The sequence below is a fragment of the Bombus terrestris genome, chromosome 9 (assembly GCF_910591885.1).
Source record: "Bombus terrestris chromosome 9, iyBomTerr1.2, whole genome shotgun sequence".
Lineage (NCBI taxonomy): Eukaryota > Metazoa > Arthropoda > Insecta > Hymenoptera > Apidae > Bombus > Bombus terrestris.
In genome coordinates, this window is record NC_063277.1 from 14,285,141 (window position 1) to 14,302,615 (window position 17,475).

The 17,475-nt window shown below is 37.5% G+C and overlaps 6 protein-coding genes across 6 annotated transcripts; 3 read left to right on the forward strand and 3 right to left on the reverse strand.

Annotated features, from left to right (window-relative positions):
• Positions 1-906: 906 nt before the first annotated feature.
• LOC110119584 lies at positions 907-1,742 on the reverse strand (the record flags this gene model as incomplete). Its single annotated transcript, XM_020864778.2, has 3 exons — positions 907-1,217; positions 1,295-1,414; positions 1,473-1,742. Coding segments are annotated over 3 exons (651 nt in total), but the record flags the coding sequence as incomplete, so codon positions are not given.
• Positions 1,742-3,649, forward strand: LOC105666068. Its single transcript, XM_020864777.2, has 3 exons — positions 1,742-2,329; positions 2,416-2,702; positions 2,795-3,649. The coding sequence occupies exons 1-3, from the start codon at positions 2,173-2,175 to the stop codon at positions 2,936-2,938; spliced, it is 588 nt and encodes a 195-aa protein (XP_020720436.1). The 5' UTR covers positions 1,742-2,172; the 3' UTR covers positions 2,939-3,649.
• Positions 3,650-3,729: 80 nt separating this feature from the next.
• On the forward strand, positions 3,730-6,191 carry LOC100651374 (H2.0-like homeobox protein). Its single transcript, XM_012312011.3, has 4 exons — positions 3,730-4,372; positions 4,536-4,748; positions 5,712-5,902; positions 5,977-6,191. Exons 1-4 carry the CDS (start codon positions 4,270-4,272, stop codon positions 6,166-6,168), a joined length of 699 nt encoding a protein of 232 aa, XP_012167401.1. The 5' UTR covers positions 3,730-4,269; the 3' UTR covers positions 6,169-6,191.
• A 131-nt stretch (positions 6,192-6,322) lies between these two features.
• Positions 6,323-9,358, forward strand: LOC100645879 (probable cytochrome P450 12a5, mitochondrial). Its single transcript, XM_003397740.4, is given in 11 exon segments — positions 6,323-6,558; positions 6,560-6,888; positions 7,202-7,313; positions 7,393-7,515; positions 7,594-7,735; positions 7,812-8,062; positions 8,130-8,313; positions 8,383-8,552; positions 8,631-8,709; positions 8,775-8,975; positions 9,045-9,358. Coding segments are annotated over 11 exon segments (1,836 nt in total). The 5' UTR covers positions 6,323-6,424; the 3' UTR covers positions 9,156-9,358.
• A 422-nt stretch (positions 9,359-9,780) lies between these two features.
• On the reverse strand, positions 9,781-11,484 carry LOC105666069. Its single transcript, XM_048408482.1, has 3 exons — positions 10,982-11,484; positions 10,794-10,893; positions 9,781-10,723 (listed from the first exon to the last, which is right to left on the reverse strand). Exons 1-3 carry the CDS (start codon positions 11,389-11,391, stop codon positions 10,604-10,606), a joined length of 630 nt encoding a protein of 209 aa, XP_048264439.1. The 5' UTR covers positions 11,392-11,484; the 3' UTR covers positions 9,781-10,603.
• A 4,020-nt stretch (positions 11,485-15,504) lies between these two features.
• On the reverse strand, positions 15,505-17,380 carry LOC100645996 (odorant receptor 49b). Its single transcript, XM_020864780.2, has 6 exons — positions 16,803-17,380; positions 16,338-16,744; positions 16,132-16,231; positions 15,960-16,061; positions 15,737-15,892; positions 15,505-15,653 (listed from the first exon to the last, which is right to left on the reverse strand). The coding sequence occupies exons 1-6, from the start codon at positions 17,094-17,096 to the stop codon at positions 15,570-15,572; spliced, it is 1,143 nt and encodes a 380-aa protein (XP_020720439.2). The 5' UTR covers positions 17,097-17,380; the 3' UTR covers positions 15,505-15,569.
• Between the last annotated feature and the right edge of the window lie 95 nt (positions 17,381-17,475).

The following is a 17,475-nucleotide window of genomic DNA, read 5'->3' on the forward strand; positions in this document are numbered from 1 at the left end:
TTAGCACCGTCCTTATAAATCATACAAGTATCTTCCCTCGGTGAAAAATATGTATCGTCATCGTTTATTGCTTCGGAAGTTGATAAATCGTTAATATATTACGTCCGATGGTTCTACGTTTATTTAATCGGTCAAAAGGTGCTTCGTCTATAGTGCAATAATTTGCGAGTAGTTCATTTTATAACTCGATTGCGTAGTTTTGTTACGTAACTGAATATTATGTCTCTCGCACAATGCGTTTTATACAGATATTATCGATGAATATTTCGTTAATCGTAGCTAAAAATCGGTAAGCGGACGATAAGCGTCCTCGTAACGCGGTCGCAATAATTTTTCCATGAAAACGCTTCGATTCCATACTCCATGATCGCAAGCATTTTCTTATGTAACATACAAGAGACAAATGTTGTTTGTAAAGATTAAACGACTTCAAGCAATATAATTTTATTTGGATAATCGAATGCGGCCGTAGCCATCCCGCAGATGGCTCGAAATATAAAGGGTATTGCCAAACTTAATTCACCGGTATTTATTTCAATATAAATGGTGCATATTCGAAGAAAAGAAGATAGTTCTGACTTCGCTGCTTTCTTCTTTTCGTTCATCGACGAGTACTCGCGATACGCCAGAGATATTACTATGTGCAATGTTCAGTAAATTAATTTTGGAATACCTTGTATATTCTGTATTATAGTATATATTTGTATGGACGCAAATATATATGCTATGCAAACCAACACCTTCATCCCTAGCAAATTCCATTACACGCAGCTATTACACGTAAAGAGGTCTCGACTATTTTCCTTTCAAATTAATACGCGAATGTTATACGATATTCGAAGTGTTCAGTTTTACAGCGTTTCTGAAAAATTCCTGCAGGCCCACCGTCATTTTTTTCCGACCAGGTTCGCAGCAAATAAAGTTAAGTAAACTACAGGTCGATTCAATAACTACCGCTAGGAAAATAAATTGCAATCGGTATGCGTGTTTTCGCATTCATCGCTGTTTTCCTCGAACTCGTCTCTTTTGGGCAACCACGAAGTCATTCGATGTGATTTACATTGGGCTTTGTTTTTTAGGAAATTCTGCGTCGCCCTTATCACCGGTGAAATTTTGCATACCAGCAATCTGATACACGCGGAATCAGCACCATCCAGTTTCTCGATCAGTCGAACCGGTAGATTCTCATCATGAGCCTGCTCGATTAAGTTTTGTATCTAAAAAGAAAATTATTCGCATCTGTTATCTCATAACTTACAATTTCTGTTTCATTTTCGTATTCAGTGTGACTCACTCTCTCGCTCTTGCTCTCTGTGATAAGTTTAGCTGGATTCCAAGATGAAGCATCGGTCTCGTCTTCCAAACTCCTGCCGGCATTTTCTTTCGGAGGTTTCAAGTTAAACAACGAACTTATCTGCAGATCGGAGACTCGTCATTATTTGATAGTAAAACATCGAGCAATAGACACGTACCATTTGCGCAAGAAATATAACGCTGTTCACAGCAATGGCTGTAACTTTCTGCGAATCCAGTCCAAAAAGACGGAAGAACGCGGACATAACGTTAGAAGGACCGAAACTTCCTTTCTCCTTTGTTCTATTATCCTCTCCTCGTCTTTCCTTCTGCTTACCGCCTAAACTTTTTGCAACCAGATCAGCGATGTCCTTTGCAGTCTCCAGATAATCGGTCGCATATTCCAAGCCTGTCTTTATCTTGTCGAGAACACCTACGAGTCGAATCAATTAACAGGCTGTTGATTTATCGCGAAGCTTAAGTTTTGCTACTAACCATCATCCTCTTGAGGCAAACCGGAGGCACAAAACGCTATAGTGGAAATGCAGAAGGCGGTACACAAAAACTTCTGCATTGTATCGCGACTGGAGCTTTTCCTACACTAAGAGTTACATTCGACCTGATTCTAACGGATGTTAATTACCTGTTTCCACCTTGTTGATTCGTAACGTTCCTGTTCCTAGTTGGTCGCGTGATGACCACGATTGAAACTCTTTTCGCTTTGTCAACCAAGCACGAGAGACGAGATCTCCAGATTCGGAGAACCTCGTTACTTTTTCGAATTAGTACGAAACAAACCTTGTCGATGAAACATCGTTGCCGGTGAAGCATCGTTCGCGAGATTCACAACTCAGTTTAAATCGTAAAATACAGTTTAACATGAATACCGGCGTGATACCGTTTCTATTGATATGTCTCTGCTTGAAAGTTACATTGGCAAATCGGACATCGTTTTATACGCAGGAAGTTTATTGTTTGAGCGAACTACCAATGAGTGAATTAATTCAAATAAAGTCCTCGCTCGCGAATGAAGAAGGTAAACTTTTTCGAAACCTTAGAAACACATTCAACTTAAGAAGGTAATTGAAAAATGAAATCAATTAAATAAATTTACGAGCGTAGATGTTGTCGAGGAAGATGTACAAGCCGAAGAGATATCGAGTAGAACATTTTCGTCATCATTGCCCGTTGCACAGCCTTTAAAAAGAATGAACAAAAAACCAATGAGACGGTACGAAGATTATCACGAAGAAAAAGGGAAAGATACGAAAATTTCAAAGATATTCCAATTGTCAGTCACGGCGCTTTCGTTTCTTGCTTTCGGTGGCTATCTGCTTACTCTTATAATAACAGCAATTCGTCAAAACGCAATGGGAAACACGGGCAATGGAAACATTATAGTGCTCTCAGTGAGTTGATCTCTTGTTTTAGGCGATCGAGTTACAAAATTGAAAATCAAAGCTGACATATTCTACATACAAAAATGACATTCGGATTTCAGAACCTGCAGGGTTTGCAAAACTATAATCGTCCAAAAAGAAACTCCCGTATGCACGATGCGTCAGAGAATGATTCCGAAATCGAGAAGCTGTACCAGGGAATGATCCTGCTGTCAAAATCTTATACAATGTACAATATTAACTGATGATGCTTTGAATGGATCTAAAAGTAGAAATACAAGACTTACGTTCGCCACTATCGATGAATATCGCTAGACTTGTGCTAGAAAATCACGGATAGTAGAATCTCGGATAGTTGGAAACGTAAGTTTCGTATTCGAGGATCGACCCGATCGATTGACGCGAGAATATAAGAGATTCGTAGTAAAAATTTCTGATCGTGATTGACGGACTCAATTAGGGGTTCGCTTATCATGATTCGCCGGACTCTTGAAAATCCTAAAACCTAATAAAATCGAATAGAGGATCACGGTGTGTACATATCCCGAAGAATATTCTTAGCATGTGGGTAGAGGCTGCTTCAAACATGGCTCTTCAAATAAACACCTAAGTGACTGTATACTCCGAAAGTCTGCATGCAAAGATAACCATATGGCTTCCAGAGATATCATCAGCCATACGTCTCTATGCTATTATTCCTCAGACATGTATAACCCGAATAGCGTCTATTTCTGTTTTTTGGAACTTCATTTCTAAAAAGATTACCGATTACGTTCAAAACTTTCGTTCTCGTGATTCCTCGATGTAATCGAATTTATTTAATAGCGGTAGATAACGATTTACAGTAATGTATGTAATAACTATAATTTCTATAAAAAGATGACCTCAAAGAATTGTAATCTGTATAATAAATTATATCCGAATAAAATGGAATTATATCTAATTGCAATATTAAAGTGTTTTTTTAATTATGTTTTATATATTTTTTTTCTTAAATTTATTTTTAAATATCCCGGTAATTTATCCCGTTTTATGCGTTAAGCGTATTTTATAATATTTATTTGGTGAAACGCATCGAATCGGGAATTCTTCCGAGCAATGCTCCATCGAGTCTGACATCAGACTCATCGTCCTTCAGGGACCAATCTTCTGAGAGCCACGCCTACACCGTCCATGTGGACCAATCCCACGTACGAAATTGCAGCGAGCTCGGATCATTTTTTTTTTAAACCAAATTCCGTTCTGAACATGGCAGGAACTCGTTCACTCGTTCATTCTGATGCACTTCCGTTAAAGTCATTGTTTAGCCTGTAACTATTTTCGTTGACACCAGTGACTGATAATTCGATCATCTTCTATTTGTAATCGGCGAAGAATCGGATCATTGTCAAAAACACTGTGTCCACTTTTAATCATGACATAAACTTCGTAGTTCGGTGGAGTGTACTTGTGCGTGATTTATTTGGATTACGATTTTAAGTGGAGCATTGTTGGAAAATGTCGTAGTCGTTAAAAGTGTGCGTCGGAAATATTAGGATAATCGGAATCTTGTGTGAGTTAAAGGGAAAAGACAAAGATGAACGAAGTGAAAACCCGCGTTGTGGATACGAATTGTTCGAAGCAATTGAAGTTTGGAGTAGAACGTATATTGTCGGATGAAATTTCGTCGAAGAAAACAGGTAATGGAATGAAAAACGGCTATCTATCGTGTTCTTCAAATTATTTTCTTTATTTCCATTAGTTGACTCGATTTTCAAAAAAAGTAATCGTTATGAAATGGACATCGTACTGCCCGTTTGACCTGCATGGTCAACTTCTGAATAAATATATATGTTTCGAAAGATGTACTAAGGCCGCTTCCGGTACAATTTTCCACGGTGCGGTGTCCTTGTCCTGGAGGTTGCGTCAGGTGCGAAGCCCTACGAATTTGCCCTCCATTTTCTTACGTTCAAACTGCGATTTCCGGAAACTACGCAAGTACCAACCATGGAAACGGAGTAGTCGAAAATTATACCAGTATTTATCGACCGGCTCCACTTCGACCTGTTCCCAGAGGTGAGAAATTGAAAAGTGTTATCTTTGTTCGTAATCTATTCTCTGTTCTATGTATAGACGTATTTCTAAAATTAATACAACTATATTACGCGAGTTAATCGATTTAACGTTATTCGTGATCGTTTCGATGCCTTTAGCGGAAATCCTCTAAAAACCGTGGCTCATGAAACGAAAGTTGCGTCATTAACAAATGTGACCATATGGACTACTGTCTTGTCTCCGAATACTCGACAGCAAGTAGAGCAAAATATTTACGCGTCAGTGTATTCCCGTGTTTCCTGTTCGTGTTTAAACGACATCTTAAGTGCCACCATTCGTTTATAGTCGATGTAAACAGCGGTTTCGTCGTACTCCTTCTTGGTTAGCTAAAAAGTCGAAAACCTGAACTCCCCTTTGCTTTTCGTTCGTATATTGTTTACATGTGATAAAAATATTGATATAATAAAAGATCACCGAAAACTAAGCAGAAACGGATGTTTCCAAATGATTCAACCGCTTATAATCGACGACTAACAATAGAATAAGTAAGAATTTATCAATAGAAGTTGCACTTTCAAACGATAGCACAAAGTTCCCGAAATAAGTATGACCTTACTAACTGTTAGCCATCCAATTCATGCGGAGGACCGTACCAACCGGAGAGAGAACCACACTGTTTAAACTCGTACACATGTTGTATACTTCTGTAGGGCTGTAAATCAGCCAGAAGTACCCAATCTTGGAGGCCTCTTGTTCGGGATAGGATCTGTTGAAACAGACACCCATCCAGCTAAGACTACCGTTTACAATGTTTACATCATGTCACGTTTCCCTCTAATTTGTAATCTTGCACTAGCGTCCACCGCGACGAATCCTCAGGCCTCTGTTTTATCCAACCAAGCACTTCCCCTTACCGTGTTTGCGTAGGATCTGGAAATATTTCGAGAGCAATTTAAACCTTTAGCTTTTTACGAACTTTTACAGTACCGATATCGTCTGCCTCGACACCGACCAATCAATCAGAGACCAATACTAGAAGAAAAAGATCTTGGTCGAGGGCTGTGTTCAGTTCTTTGCAACGAAAAGGTTTGGAAAGAAGATTTTCTCTGCAAAAGTACATCACGAAACCGGACAGGCGGCAACTTGCTGCTACTTTAGGGTTGACAGACGCACAAGTATAACATTAAATTAGCTGCGAACGTAAAGCAATTGGAAAAGTCGAATTCGAACGATGATCTGTTCTCCTCAGGTAAAAGTCTGGTTTCAAAATCGACGAATGAAATGGCGGCATACGAAAGAGAGCGAAAACACCGCTTTGTCGAACTCCGATTCCCAGAAGGAATCGTCTAGAAAATTAGCGAAGGATGATACAAAGAGTGCAACGACTGAAAAGACTGTTTCGGATGACGAAGAGGATGTGGAGATCGAAGTTGATGTGTGAATTTTACAATGTACATTTACGATGTTTCATATCGTCTAGTTTGTAATCTGTAATGATAAATTTTTATGTTAAATAAAGTTTATACGTAAACAGCTTTATTCCGTTTGTTTGGATTCGACACGTACTTCACCTTGTTGTGACGCCATTTGCAAAAACGATATTAACATTTTTTTTTTGCCGGTTACCAGGACAACTAAGCTGTTATTTCTTTCCTAAAAGAAAATATTAATCGGGGGCTAACAAACTGCGCTTTAAAATGCAACGATTATTACCACGTTTAATGTCGATTTCTCGACAATATTCGGTGATGAAGGTGTCGAAACCTCTGGGAGCAAGCGAGAGTCAGAAATGTCTCAATATCGACACTTCCGATCTTCTCTGTAAGTATTTTTGAAAATACTGTCCTCGTTAGGTTATCAATATTTTTCTCTATTTTAGCTGCATCCATGACTCAGTCACAAGCAGCTTCTGTCGTCAACGAGTCTTTACGCGCAGATGCGATTCCTCTGCTGGATCAAACGGCCGCAGAGGTTTCAACTACTACGTTCGAGGTGACCACATCTAAGATCGAGTCGCAGATTATCGGTGATAAGACGCCATTGCCATTCGAAGAGATCCCTGGACCGGCGATTTTGAAGATCTGGGAGAAATATTGGAAATACGTGCCGCTCCTCGGTACGCAAGTGCTTTCCAGTCTGCTAATCAACAGATTCACCCAGGGTACGATCTGTTGAAGTACCAATAGGTTGAAATTCGAAGAGACTAGTTCCTCTCTGTACAGTAATCGTTTAAGAACTTTAAATGTGATCGTAAGAAATAGTGGACAGAAAATTTTTAAAAGGAAAATTCGATTTGCTCTTCGAATTTCCAATTGCGCGTTCCCTTTGGTATCTCGATGACAGAATAGTTAGAGAAAATTAAAAAAATATTCAGACGATATCACGTAAATCCCGTAAAAGTTTGAAATAGCTCAGTTTCAATCCTGTCTCTGCGAATATAGGTGATTGTTAAATTTCAAATGAGACGTTTTCAGGACGACTGACGTGGAATCGCAATGTAACACCCTTAAAATATTTATTCAACGAATACGGTTGTATCGTAAGAATTAATGGACCTCTTTCAGGAGACATTGTCATGATTCACAGGTAACCTTTTCCAAGGTAATAATTTTCGATAGCTCTGCTTCATCACGCTTTCGCTCATTACCTTTGTTCATTAATGTAGACCCGAACACATAGCAGAAGTCCTTAAGCAGGAAGGCGATACGCCTATAAGAAGCGGAATCGATATTCTACAACATTATCGACTGAACTATCGTAAATATCGTCTTGCAGGGCCGTTTTCTATGTAAGTAAATACCTACACCTATCATAGATAATTTGTATACACGTAAAATTTAAATCTATTGATCAAAAAATTATTCAGGCAAGGTACGGAATGGTTAGAAGTGAGAGAAAAAGTGGAGCAAATATTCGGTCAAATTGCCCCAAGCTTTTTTGGGAAGATCGATACGATTTGCGACGAAGTTATTACTAGGATATACAAAATACGTAACAGACAAAATGAAGTATATATATTACAGTTTATACAATTTGGTAATGTAAACCTTACGATACGACACGATAAATTAATGACGCGAATAGGTGCCTGCTAGTTTCCACGAGGACATGATTCGCTGGGCTATGGAATGTTTTTACGACGTAACATTCAACAAGCGCCTCGGCTTTTTGGAGTCACCAGGCTACAATCCGACGTCCGAAACGTCAAGAATTATTAACGCCTTGTTAACAGCTCACAAGTACATGAGCCGCTGTGAAACTGGCTTTCAAGTGTGGCGATTTTTCTTGACTCCATTCGCTAAGAAGCTCTTCGAAGCTTGTGACGTGCTCGATAAGTAAGTTGATGACCAAAATTTCATACATGGAATTATTTCCAGGAAATTTCGTGAACGTCTTCTTCAGTGTCATAGGAAAATATGTCCGCCAAGCTCAAGGTAAACTTCGAATTCACAAATCCCATGCAGAGAAAAGTTTAATGGCTGAGGATAGTTCACCCGTTTTGGAAAAGCTTCTCGTGAACGAAGGTATTCATCCAGACGACATTTGTACGATGCTGATGGATATGATCATTTTAGGTGTTCAAGCGGTAATTATTGACAGCATAACAGCAGTGACAATTATGTATAGTGAAATTTAACGTTTATTCGATTTCTAGACGGCGAACTCCGAGGCGTTCATATTATATAATTTGGCAAAGAATCCACGGACTCAAAGAAGACTCTACGATGAAATTACTTCTGTTTTGCCAAATAACGATGCTCCTTTCACGGAAAGAACATTGAAAAATATGCCATATCTGAAAGCTTGCATTCAAGAAACTTTAAGGTAGTAATTTTCATAAGAGTACATATCGAGTAGATATCACTATTATATTATCGCGATAATGATTTATTTGATTCAAAGATTACACCCTGCTATCCCCTACATCACTAGACTGTTACCAAAAACCATACATCTTCATGGATATACGATACCTAAAGGGGTAAGCGTAATAGCGTAATGTAGTTAAATAAGATTATTGCTTGGTTAAGAAGTAAATTCTTATAGACATTTGTCATAATGGCAAATCAAATTACTTCGCAACGCGAGGAGAACTTCGAGGATCCGTTAAAATTCCGGCCAGAAAGATGGTTGTCTAATTGTGCAAAAGAAGATACAGACTTCAACTATTTACCATTCGGATATGGTGTGAGATCATGTTTAGGGAAAAATATGGCTGAAATAAAAATGATGCTATTGACAGCAAAGGTATTTACTGTTAGGTTTAATTATAATATTGTAATCGATTATTAATTGATCGCGTTATACGTATTTCAGCTTGTACGACAATTCAGAGTTGAATATGATTATGCTGACATCAAAAGCAGTTTTATGATGGTGAATGTACCCAATAAGCCACTTCGTTTCCGTTTCGTGAATAGATATTAGTCTATACAATAATAATTAAGTACTAGTTACTGCAAAGAACCGCATAGATAGGAATATATTATATTTCTTGTTATTAAATCAACACTTCGAATACAGCGAGGCATAATTTAGACTAAATAACAGTAGTTGTGATTTATCGTACATTTTTATTGGACATTCATTACGTCAATAGAAGAAATGAAATAAAATATTGTTAGAAAGGATTTTGGTTTAATTTATTATCTATTCGAGACTGTTTAGACGCGTAATCCGACATTTAATGTTGAGAAAAAGTTAAAAGCTTAAAGACGTACAGAACCTGTGAAATGGATATGAAAAGAAATCTTTTAACAATATTTCTAAATTCGAAGATCCAGTTTACCTTAACATAGAATTTGAAAGACAGGCACTTTGAAGTCCGTATATCTTTACGGATGTTTGCTATTATCTCCATCCATGGGAATTAACCTATAAAATCGTTTCTATAATTTTATCAGCATCCCAAGTTTATCCTTTTGATCGTAGTGCTCTGAGAATGAAATATACAAAATTATTTAGATGTAACGTCAAATATAAAAATATGCAAACGGGACAATCACTGAAAATAAATTCCCAAAGGAAATAATAAAAAAAAATTAGACGACAATAATGAATAATAAATTTATTCCGATGCATAACATGATTTCTATGGGATAGCAGACCTGTATATCTTCTATCTGTAATAACAAATAGCACCTGCTATTTTATTTTTCCAATTTAGCTCAATCATCAACCCACACTGCTTTACTACGCAACCAATCAAGAATAAAAATATTAGCTGGCATTATATGAATAAACGGTAGGTACCTTACAATTAGATAAACTTTCTTCCACTAGATTTCTAGATAAGGCAGCTTATTCAATTTTACACTTAAAAATTTTCCCGTAAAACTCATCGTAGAGCTTAATGTTCAGTGCAGATTGGAAGCGCGTTATCTTTCCTCTGCGCAACTTTCCTAACGGTTCAAACTAGTGGAATTTAATCAATGAAATAAGCAGATCACAGGAAAGAATTTACTGTGTAACAATTAAGTCATTACACAATTCACAAATGATTGCTAGATATCGTCAACTACTCAATCTTCATCTTGATACATAACAACTCGTAGAGCCGTAAACATAGAAAGCACGTTTGTGATGAACTGAAATATCAAATAGTTGGTACCTAAATTATTACAATGATAAAGATGGCAGTGAAATCGATTAAGAAAAATCATTCCATTACCGAGCAATAATAGTTCAGTGAGAAAGCTGGAATGAAACACTTGATTCTTAAGATCACCGGAGATTGTGGAATCATCATGAATAATATAAATTTTTGCGTCCTTAGAGACTGTTCATACCATTTAGATTGGTAAACCGCTCGCATAGTATTTTCACTCTGGTAGAAAAATATACTTAACTGTAATTCTTAATCTGAAGCTATAATACTAAAATTTAGAACTTACTACATCTATTAAGTTGTCAGCTGGCCACGCACACATGAATACCGCCAGTAGCACAGTTACAGATACGGTAACAAATTGAAGTTTCAGAGTAAATGGCTGTCGCTATTTGTTCGAGTATATTTTAATAATCTTAATTGTAATTGCATATTAATTTGACGTATTCATTACTCACTCCGATAAAAATGATGCCAGCAAATACGCTTTCTATGCCACAGATACATAGCGTAATCAGAGTTGTATATCGAGCTGTGTTCGCTACTTCTTCTGCGTATCTAAAACCACACGTTTGAAAAATATCCATGATATTCTCTAATACCTTATATTCTCTAAGATATACGGTTTAATCGAGTTCTTTTTCATCGTAGAATCGTTGCATACCTTTTCCGAGTATAATATTTTTTTACGCATGTTATCAATGATTTAACACTGTTAGCGGCACGTATTTCGGTCATTAAAATTTCGAAGCGCGCTGCAGCGAAGAGCAACAGTAACGCGCAAAATATATTAGTGCACAGAAGTGACGAGCACTGCATACCCACGAGCGATTGTTGCAAGAAAATTATGCTCCTCACGGGTTCAAAATCAACTGGGAACGGATATTCTGCATTCGTTGGAAAGGGATCGGGTAAGAAGAACGTTCCGATGGGAACAATTGCACCGCACCAATAAAACCAAGCTGCAGATGCCGCGTAGTATACGGCGTATTTGTCCACGTATCGTTGGAAGACCTGTCTCTCGTATGAATTTGCTTCCTTACAACAAGATTTCATCTCTTCGATTAATCGCTGCAATGCGTTATTGAAATCACTAACTTTTGAGACTGCTATTACAGATGAATCTTACCTGATATCGATCATACTGATTGAAACAGTAGAAAGAATGCAGAAGTACTTGTAAAACAGCAAGTGCCAAAGAAACTGCTTTGCAAAACATTACTGTATCATAGCGGTGCACATATATCGCATACAACAAAGGACAAAAGAGTAAAAGTGCATTGAGAAATAACACGGATCTCAAGATTTTGAAGCAAAGTATTTGAAACTTTGTAGCTGTCGATGAAAGCGGCCAACAACAGGACAATCCCAGGATAAATTGAGTAAAAGCTATCGCCGTTTTTGGCGCTACATTTCGAAACATACCGACGCGAACTTAAAGACGACTACCGTGTTAAGAGATCACAACGTTCTGTCTTCAAGCAGAACGCTTTACTTTGAAATAATTCGCGAGAATTCTAATGAAACTAATAAAGAAATCGTGTAGGGGTAATAGTTCAGTTGTATGCAGTTACTTGCGTATTCTTAGTACGAAAGAAACAAAATGTGAAATAATCCCTGTTGCAACACTAATAACAGCCTAAGAGTTTTCTCTCGAATTCCGCTTGAATACGTAATTCTCCTTTATGTGCTTACTACTGTGGGAGATATCGCATATGGAACAGGTTGCAAATTACTCGACACATTTCGCAGTACAACGTCTAATATAAGTTCACTATTTGCGAGTATTAGAGGTAATAATTATACACAAAATCTTTGGACGATGATAGCTTAGGTAATAATGATCCCTTTCCAAGTAAACAAATAATTGATGTTAAATGATTTAGGCATTTATTAGATGTGTAAGTACAAGCAATAAAACAGAAGGTATCATTTGTTCAGTTACTATAGTATCCAATTACGAATAACGCAGTTATCTACAATGTAGAATAGTTATATTTCGAAAGTGGTTTTCATTGAAACAAATATCTGTGTTCATAGAAATTCAAAAAAAGCCAATGTTAATACATGTTTAGTTATGAAATAGTGTGACAGTCGCGATTATCACAAGGAGTGGTTCTTTACGTTCTTATTATATGGTTCATATAATATCTCTGATTAATTCTTTCATAATTATGACACTCGAACGCCAACTTGCGTTTACGAAGAGAAATGACACAAGGAAAACTTTGGTGCTATACGTCTGATGGAAAGTATTAATGTAAATGCGTAAATTGGCAGTTCTGCGAAAGATGTGATTCTTGGGAAAAGCTACACGCAATCTTGGTGATAACGAAGGAACACTGAACGGTTGGCCGTAATTCGCGACGCGTTTGTCGTGTTGTGTGTGGTGCATTACAACTGAAAGATTGCTGATTACGTCAAGGAGTGACTTTTTCAATATTTAATATTGATGAAACGCACGAACTAGATCCGACTGGTTCTGAAATCTTGCAGCGATCGTATAAGAGTATAAACAATATCTCTAGCTTTGGGAATGTTGTATTACGAGTTCTTGTATGAATTCTTTCCATTTCAGTGTTATCTCGCGGTCTATTTTTGACTTAAATAAATATTAAAAGAGGGTATCTACAGTCGGTTGCGTGAGAGCTTCTAAGGCGCGATAGTGAGATTTCCTGTGATTTAAGAATCATCGAAGATCTTGGTTCGGAGCGCGATAAGTTCACGGTAGTTCAAGCAGAACCTTCAAGCGATGTATTATTACGATTATTGCTGGCTGATTATATCGTTTTTCTAGAATTCTCCAAACAGGTGAATAGTTTATCGCGTTGTTACCAAAAGATTCGATCGCTTTAACTGCTTTCGTGTCGTAGGTAGGACCGCAAATATGTACATGAATTTTCTTCAGTCATCGATTCGTATATTGTCGTGAACAGTGCCATTCTTCGTAAGAATCCATAAATATTGGTAAATTTATTTTAGAAAATGTGATTTCATTTTATAAGAAGTCGGTATGAGACTGATATGTGTTTTGAAAGTACCATGTATTTTCTATCGAATTTTGTGACTGAGTAGAGCAATTGATAATTGTGAACAAAAGAGAGCCTTAGCTCCAATCGTTGTCTGTTGAATTCATGTCATGTGTTTTATATTATGTGTTGAATTTTGGAGATGCTGTAGAGCAGAGAGTCATAAGTTACATACATAAGATATTCGTTCGTGCTGTGAACCGATCGTGGTTCAAAATATATGACAAAAAAAAAAAAAAAAAAAAAAAAAAAATGGTACTTATTACATTACATTTACTTCAATGCAAGTGGTTAAAAGTGAAATTTCTTAAGCATCTGCATAGGATTGCGATCGTAACAGTGATAAGGCATGGATAGGTTAGATCTTTTGAGCCACGATCGTCCCACGCCTCGGACAAAGTGAATGTGAGTCAAGACCTTCTTCTCTATAACATCTCTCAATGTTAAGATCATTGGAGCTGATTGTACGACGTTCATCTGATCTAATTCGACCTGTGATTTAATGAGGGAGGTAAATTCGACTTCTGAATCTTCTAACTATACGCGAATATTCGTTGCGGATATTTCTTCTTCATAGTTATCGAGTATGCATACGAATTTTACTTTAAAAGCGTCGCGTCTCGATTTCAAAGACTTCATGCGATCTTCGTGACTAGGAGCCGTATTATATGTTTTTATGTGGAGATAGGGTAAGAAAACACGGAATCTAAGTGAGATAAATAAGCAATTCGGAAGCAAAAATACGAATGACTGTTGAAAGTAGCGATACGACTGGCACGATGAAGAGATATGTGCTGTTTCTAGTTAAGGTTACGAATACTACAACTTTACATGGTGTTAACTTGTCGTTGAAGGGGTGTTGCGTGTATGTGACGTACCTAACGCTTCTGACGCAATTGACTCTAAGCGATGGCTCTTGTCCTGAGAGTGGATGTCAATTTTCTAGAACGGTTGACTTCACTTGCTTCGTTCGATTCTGTCGTTGTTGGATATCACTTTTACCCAGTAACCGACTCCTTTGGCGATGATGAGTTCTTCTAAACACAGGTTCGATAGAGTTCTTCTTCCGAGGATGACACTCCTGATGTTACTGACTTCAGTGATGTGATCTTCAATTTCTTCCGGACTGTTCCTTCCTCCTTGGTACCGATATACGGTTCGAAGAACCATGTGGAATCGAGCGAAAGGGTTCCAATTTGATTAAGGGGTGTAACCAACAGTGTTTGCTCTTGCGATGTGTAGTTGCAAGAGATAGATTAATTACTATTGATTGATTGTGATTTTTATATATGTATATAGCTGTGCAGAGATCGCGATGCTGTTACGATATTTAAAACGTTTCGCGACGTGTGAAGCGATTTACTGAGAGATAGTAATTTCACTTGCCTTTTCTGAGATATAACTAGAATTCTGACGAAAATGTTCTGTTTCAGTATTCTTAATACCTCGTATCCTCCCTTCCATTGCACGTTGTGCCCTGGAAGGGCCATCGAGGCCCAGTGTTATGTACGAGTATCCAGGAAGTGGAACCATTCAACCTTGAGGAATATACGAAAGGGTTCGGCTTGTATCACGGAAACCATTAGATTGGCAGTCGCATGACCGTTTGAAAACTCCAAGGTTTATGACTCAGTTATTAAGCGCCGGAAAAGTAGTGTGAACAAGTTAAAAGGGTATGCCACATCCGCTAAATTACTCACGTACTATTTGAGTGCTGCCATACAGGTGGTCGAAGCACAAAACCTCTATTTCTCAAAAATAGCAACTGTTCAATGCATGTCATTATTTCTATGAAATAACAGACCCGTATGTTTCCTATTTGTAATGGCAAATTGCATCTGCTACTCTATTTCTCAAATTTACCTCAATCATCAACTCACACTGCATCCCTTCAAGAACAAAATTCCTATGTGGTATTATACGAGCAAGCGATAGGTACCTCACAGTTAGATAAATTTTCTCTCACTAGATTATCAAATCAGACATCTTACTCAATTTTTGTTCAATGCTTCAAATTTTTTCCGCAAGATTTATCGTAGAGCTTAATGTTCAGTGCGCCACGTATTCAAAACGGGTTCTTTCCCTTATGCAACTTTCCTAACAGTTGAACTAGTGAAATTTAATCAATAAAATAAGCAAATCACGGGAAACAATTTACTGCATAACAATTAAGCCATTACATAATTTACAAAATTCAAACGACTGCTAAATATCCTCAAGTATTCCATCTTCATCTTGTAACATGACAACTCGTAGGGCCGTAAACATAGAAAGCACGTTTGTGATAAACTGAAATATCAAATAGTTGGTACCTAAATTATTACAATGATAAAGATGGCAATGAAATCGATTAAGAAAAATCATTCCATTACCGAGCAATAATAGTTCAGTGAGAAAGCCGGAATGATACACCTGATTCTTAAGATCACCGGAGATTGTGGAATCATCATGAACAATATAAATTTTTGTATCCTTAAAGGCTGTTCATACCATTTAGATTGGTAAACCGATCGCATGGTACTTTCACTCTGGTAGAAAAATACACTTAATTATAATTCTTAATTTGAAGCTACAGTACTAAAATTTAAAACTTACTACATCCATTAAGTTGTCAGCTGGCCATGCGCACATGAATACCGCCAATAGCACAGTTATAGATACGGTAACGAATTGAAGTTTCACGGTAAATGGTTGTCGCTATTTGTTCCAGCAGATTTTAATAATCTTTATTGTAATTGCATATTAATTTGTCGTATTTATTACTCACTCCGATAAAAATGATGCCAGCAAATACGCTTTCTATGCCACAGATACATAGCGTAATCAGAGTTGTATATCGAGCTGTGTTCGCCACTTCTTCTGCGTATCTAAAACCACACGTTTGAAAAATATCCATGATATTTTCTAATACCTTATATTCTCTAAGATATACGGTTTAATCAAGTTCTTTTTCACCGTAGAATCGTTGCATACCTTTTCAGAGTGTAATACTTTTTTACGCACTTTATCAATGATTTAACACTGTTAACGGCACGTATTTCGGTCATTAAAATCTCGAAGCGCGCTGCAGCGAAGAGCAACAGTAACGCGCAAAGTATATTGGTGCACAGAAGTGACGCGCATTGCATACCGACGAGCGATTGTTGCAAGAAAATAATGCTCCTCACGGGTTCAAAATCAACTGGGAACGGATATTCTGCATTCGTTGGGAAGGGATCAGATATGAAGAACGTTCCGATGAGAATAATAGATGGGCTCCAATAAAACCAAACTGCAGATGCTGCGTAGTATATGGCGTACTTGTCCACGTATCGTTGGAAGATTTGTCTTTCGTACGAATTTCCTTTCTCGCAACAAGATTTCATCTCTTCGATTAATCGCTGCAGTACGTTATTTGGATCACTAAATTTTGAGATGACTATTAAAGACGAATTTTACCTGATATCGATCGTGTTGACTGAAGCAGTAGGTGGAATGCAGAGGTACATGCACAACAGCAAGTGCCAAAGAAACTGATTTACAAAACATTGCTGTGTCCTCACGATGCACATATATTGCGTATAGCAAAGGACAAAAGAGTAAAAGTGAGTTGAGAAATAACACGGATCTCAAAATTTTGAAGCAAAGTATCTGAGACTTGGTAGCTGTCGATGGAAGCGGCCAACAACAGGACAATCCCAGGATAAATTGAGTAAAAGCTATCGCCGTTTCTGGCGTCACATTTCGTAACATACCGTCGCGAAGTTAAAGCCAACTATCGGGTCAAGATATCGCAACGTTCTGTCTTGAAGCAGAACGCTTTGGTTTGAAATAATTCTTAAGAATTGTAATGAAACAAATAATGAAATCATATAGAGGTAATGATTCGGTTGTATACAGTTACGTGAGTATTCTTAGTACGATTGAAATGAAATATGAAAGAATCCCTATTGCAGCACTAATAACAGCCTGAGAGTTTTCTTTTGAATTCCGCTTTATTACGTAATTCTCCCATGCGTGGTTACTGCTGTGGGAGACATTCCATATGGAACAGCCAGCAAATTACTGGATACATTTCGTAGTACAATGTGTAACATAAGTTCACTATCTGCGAGTATTAGAAATAATTAAT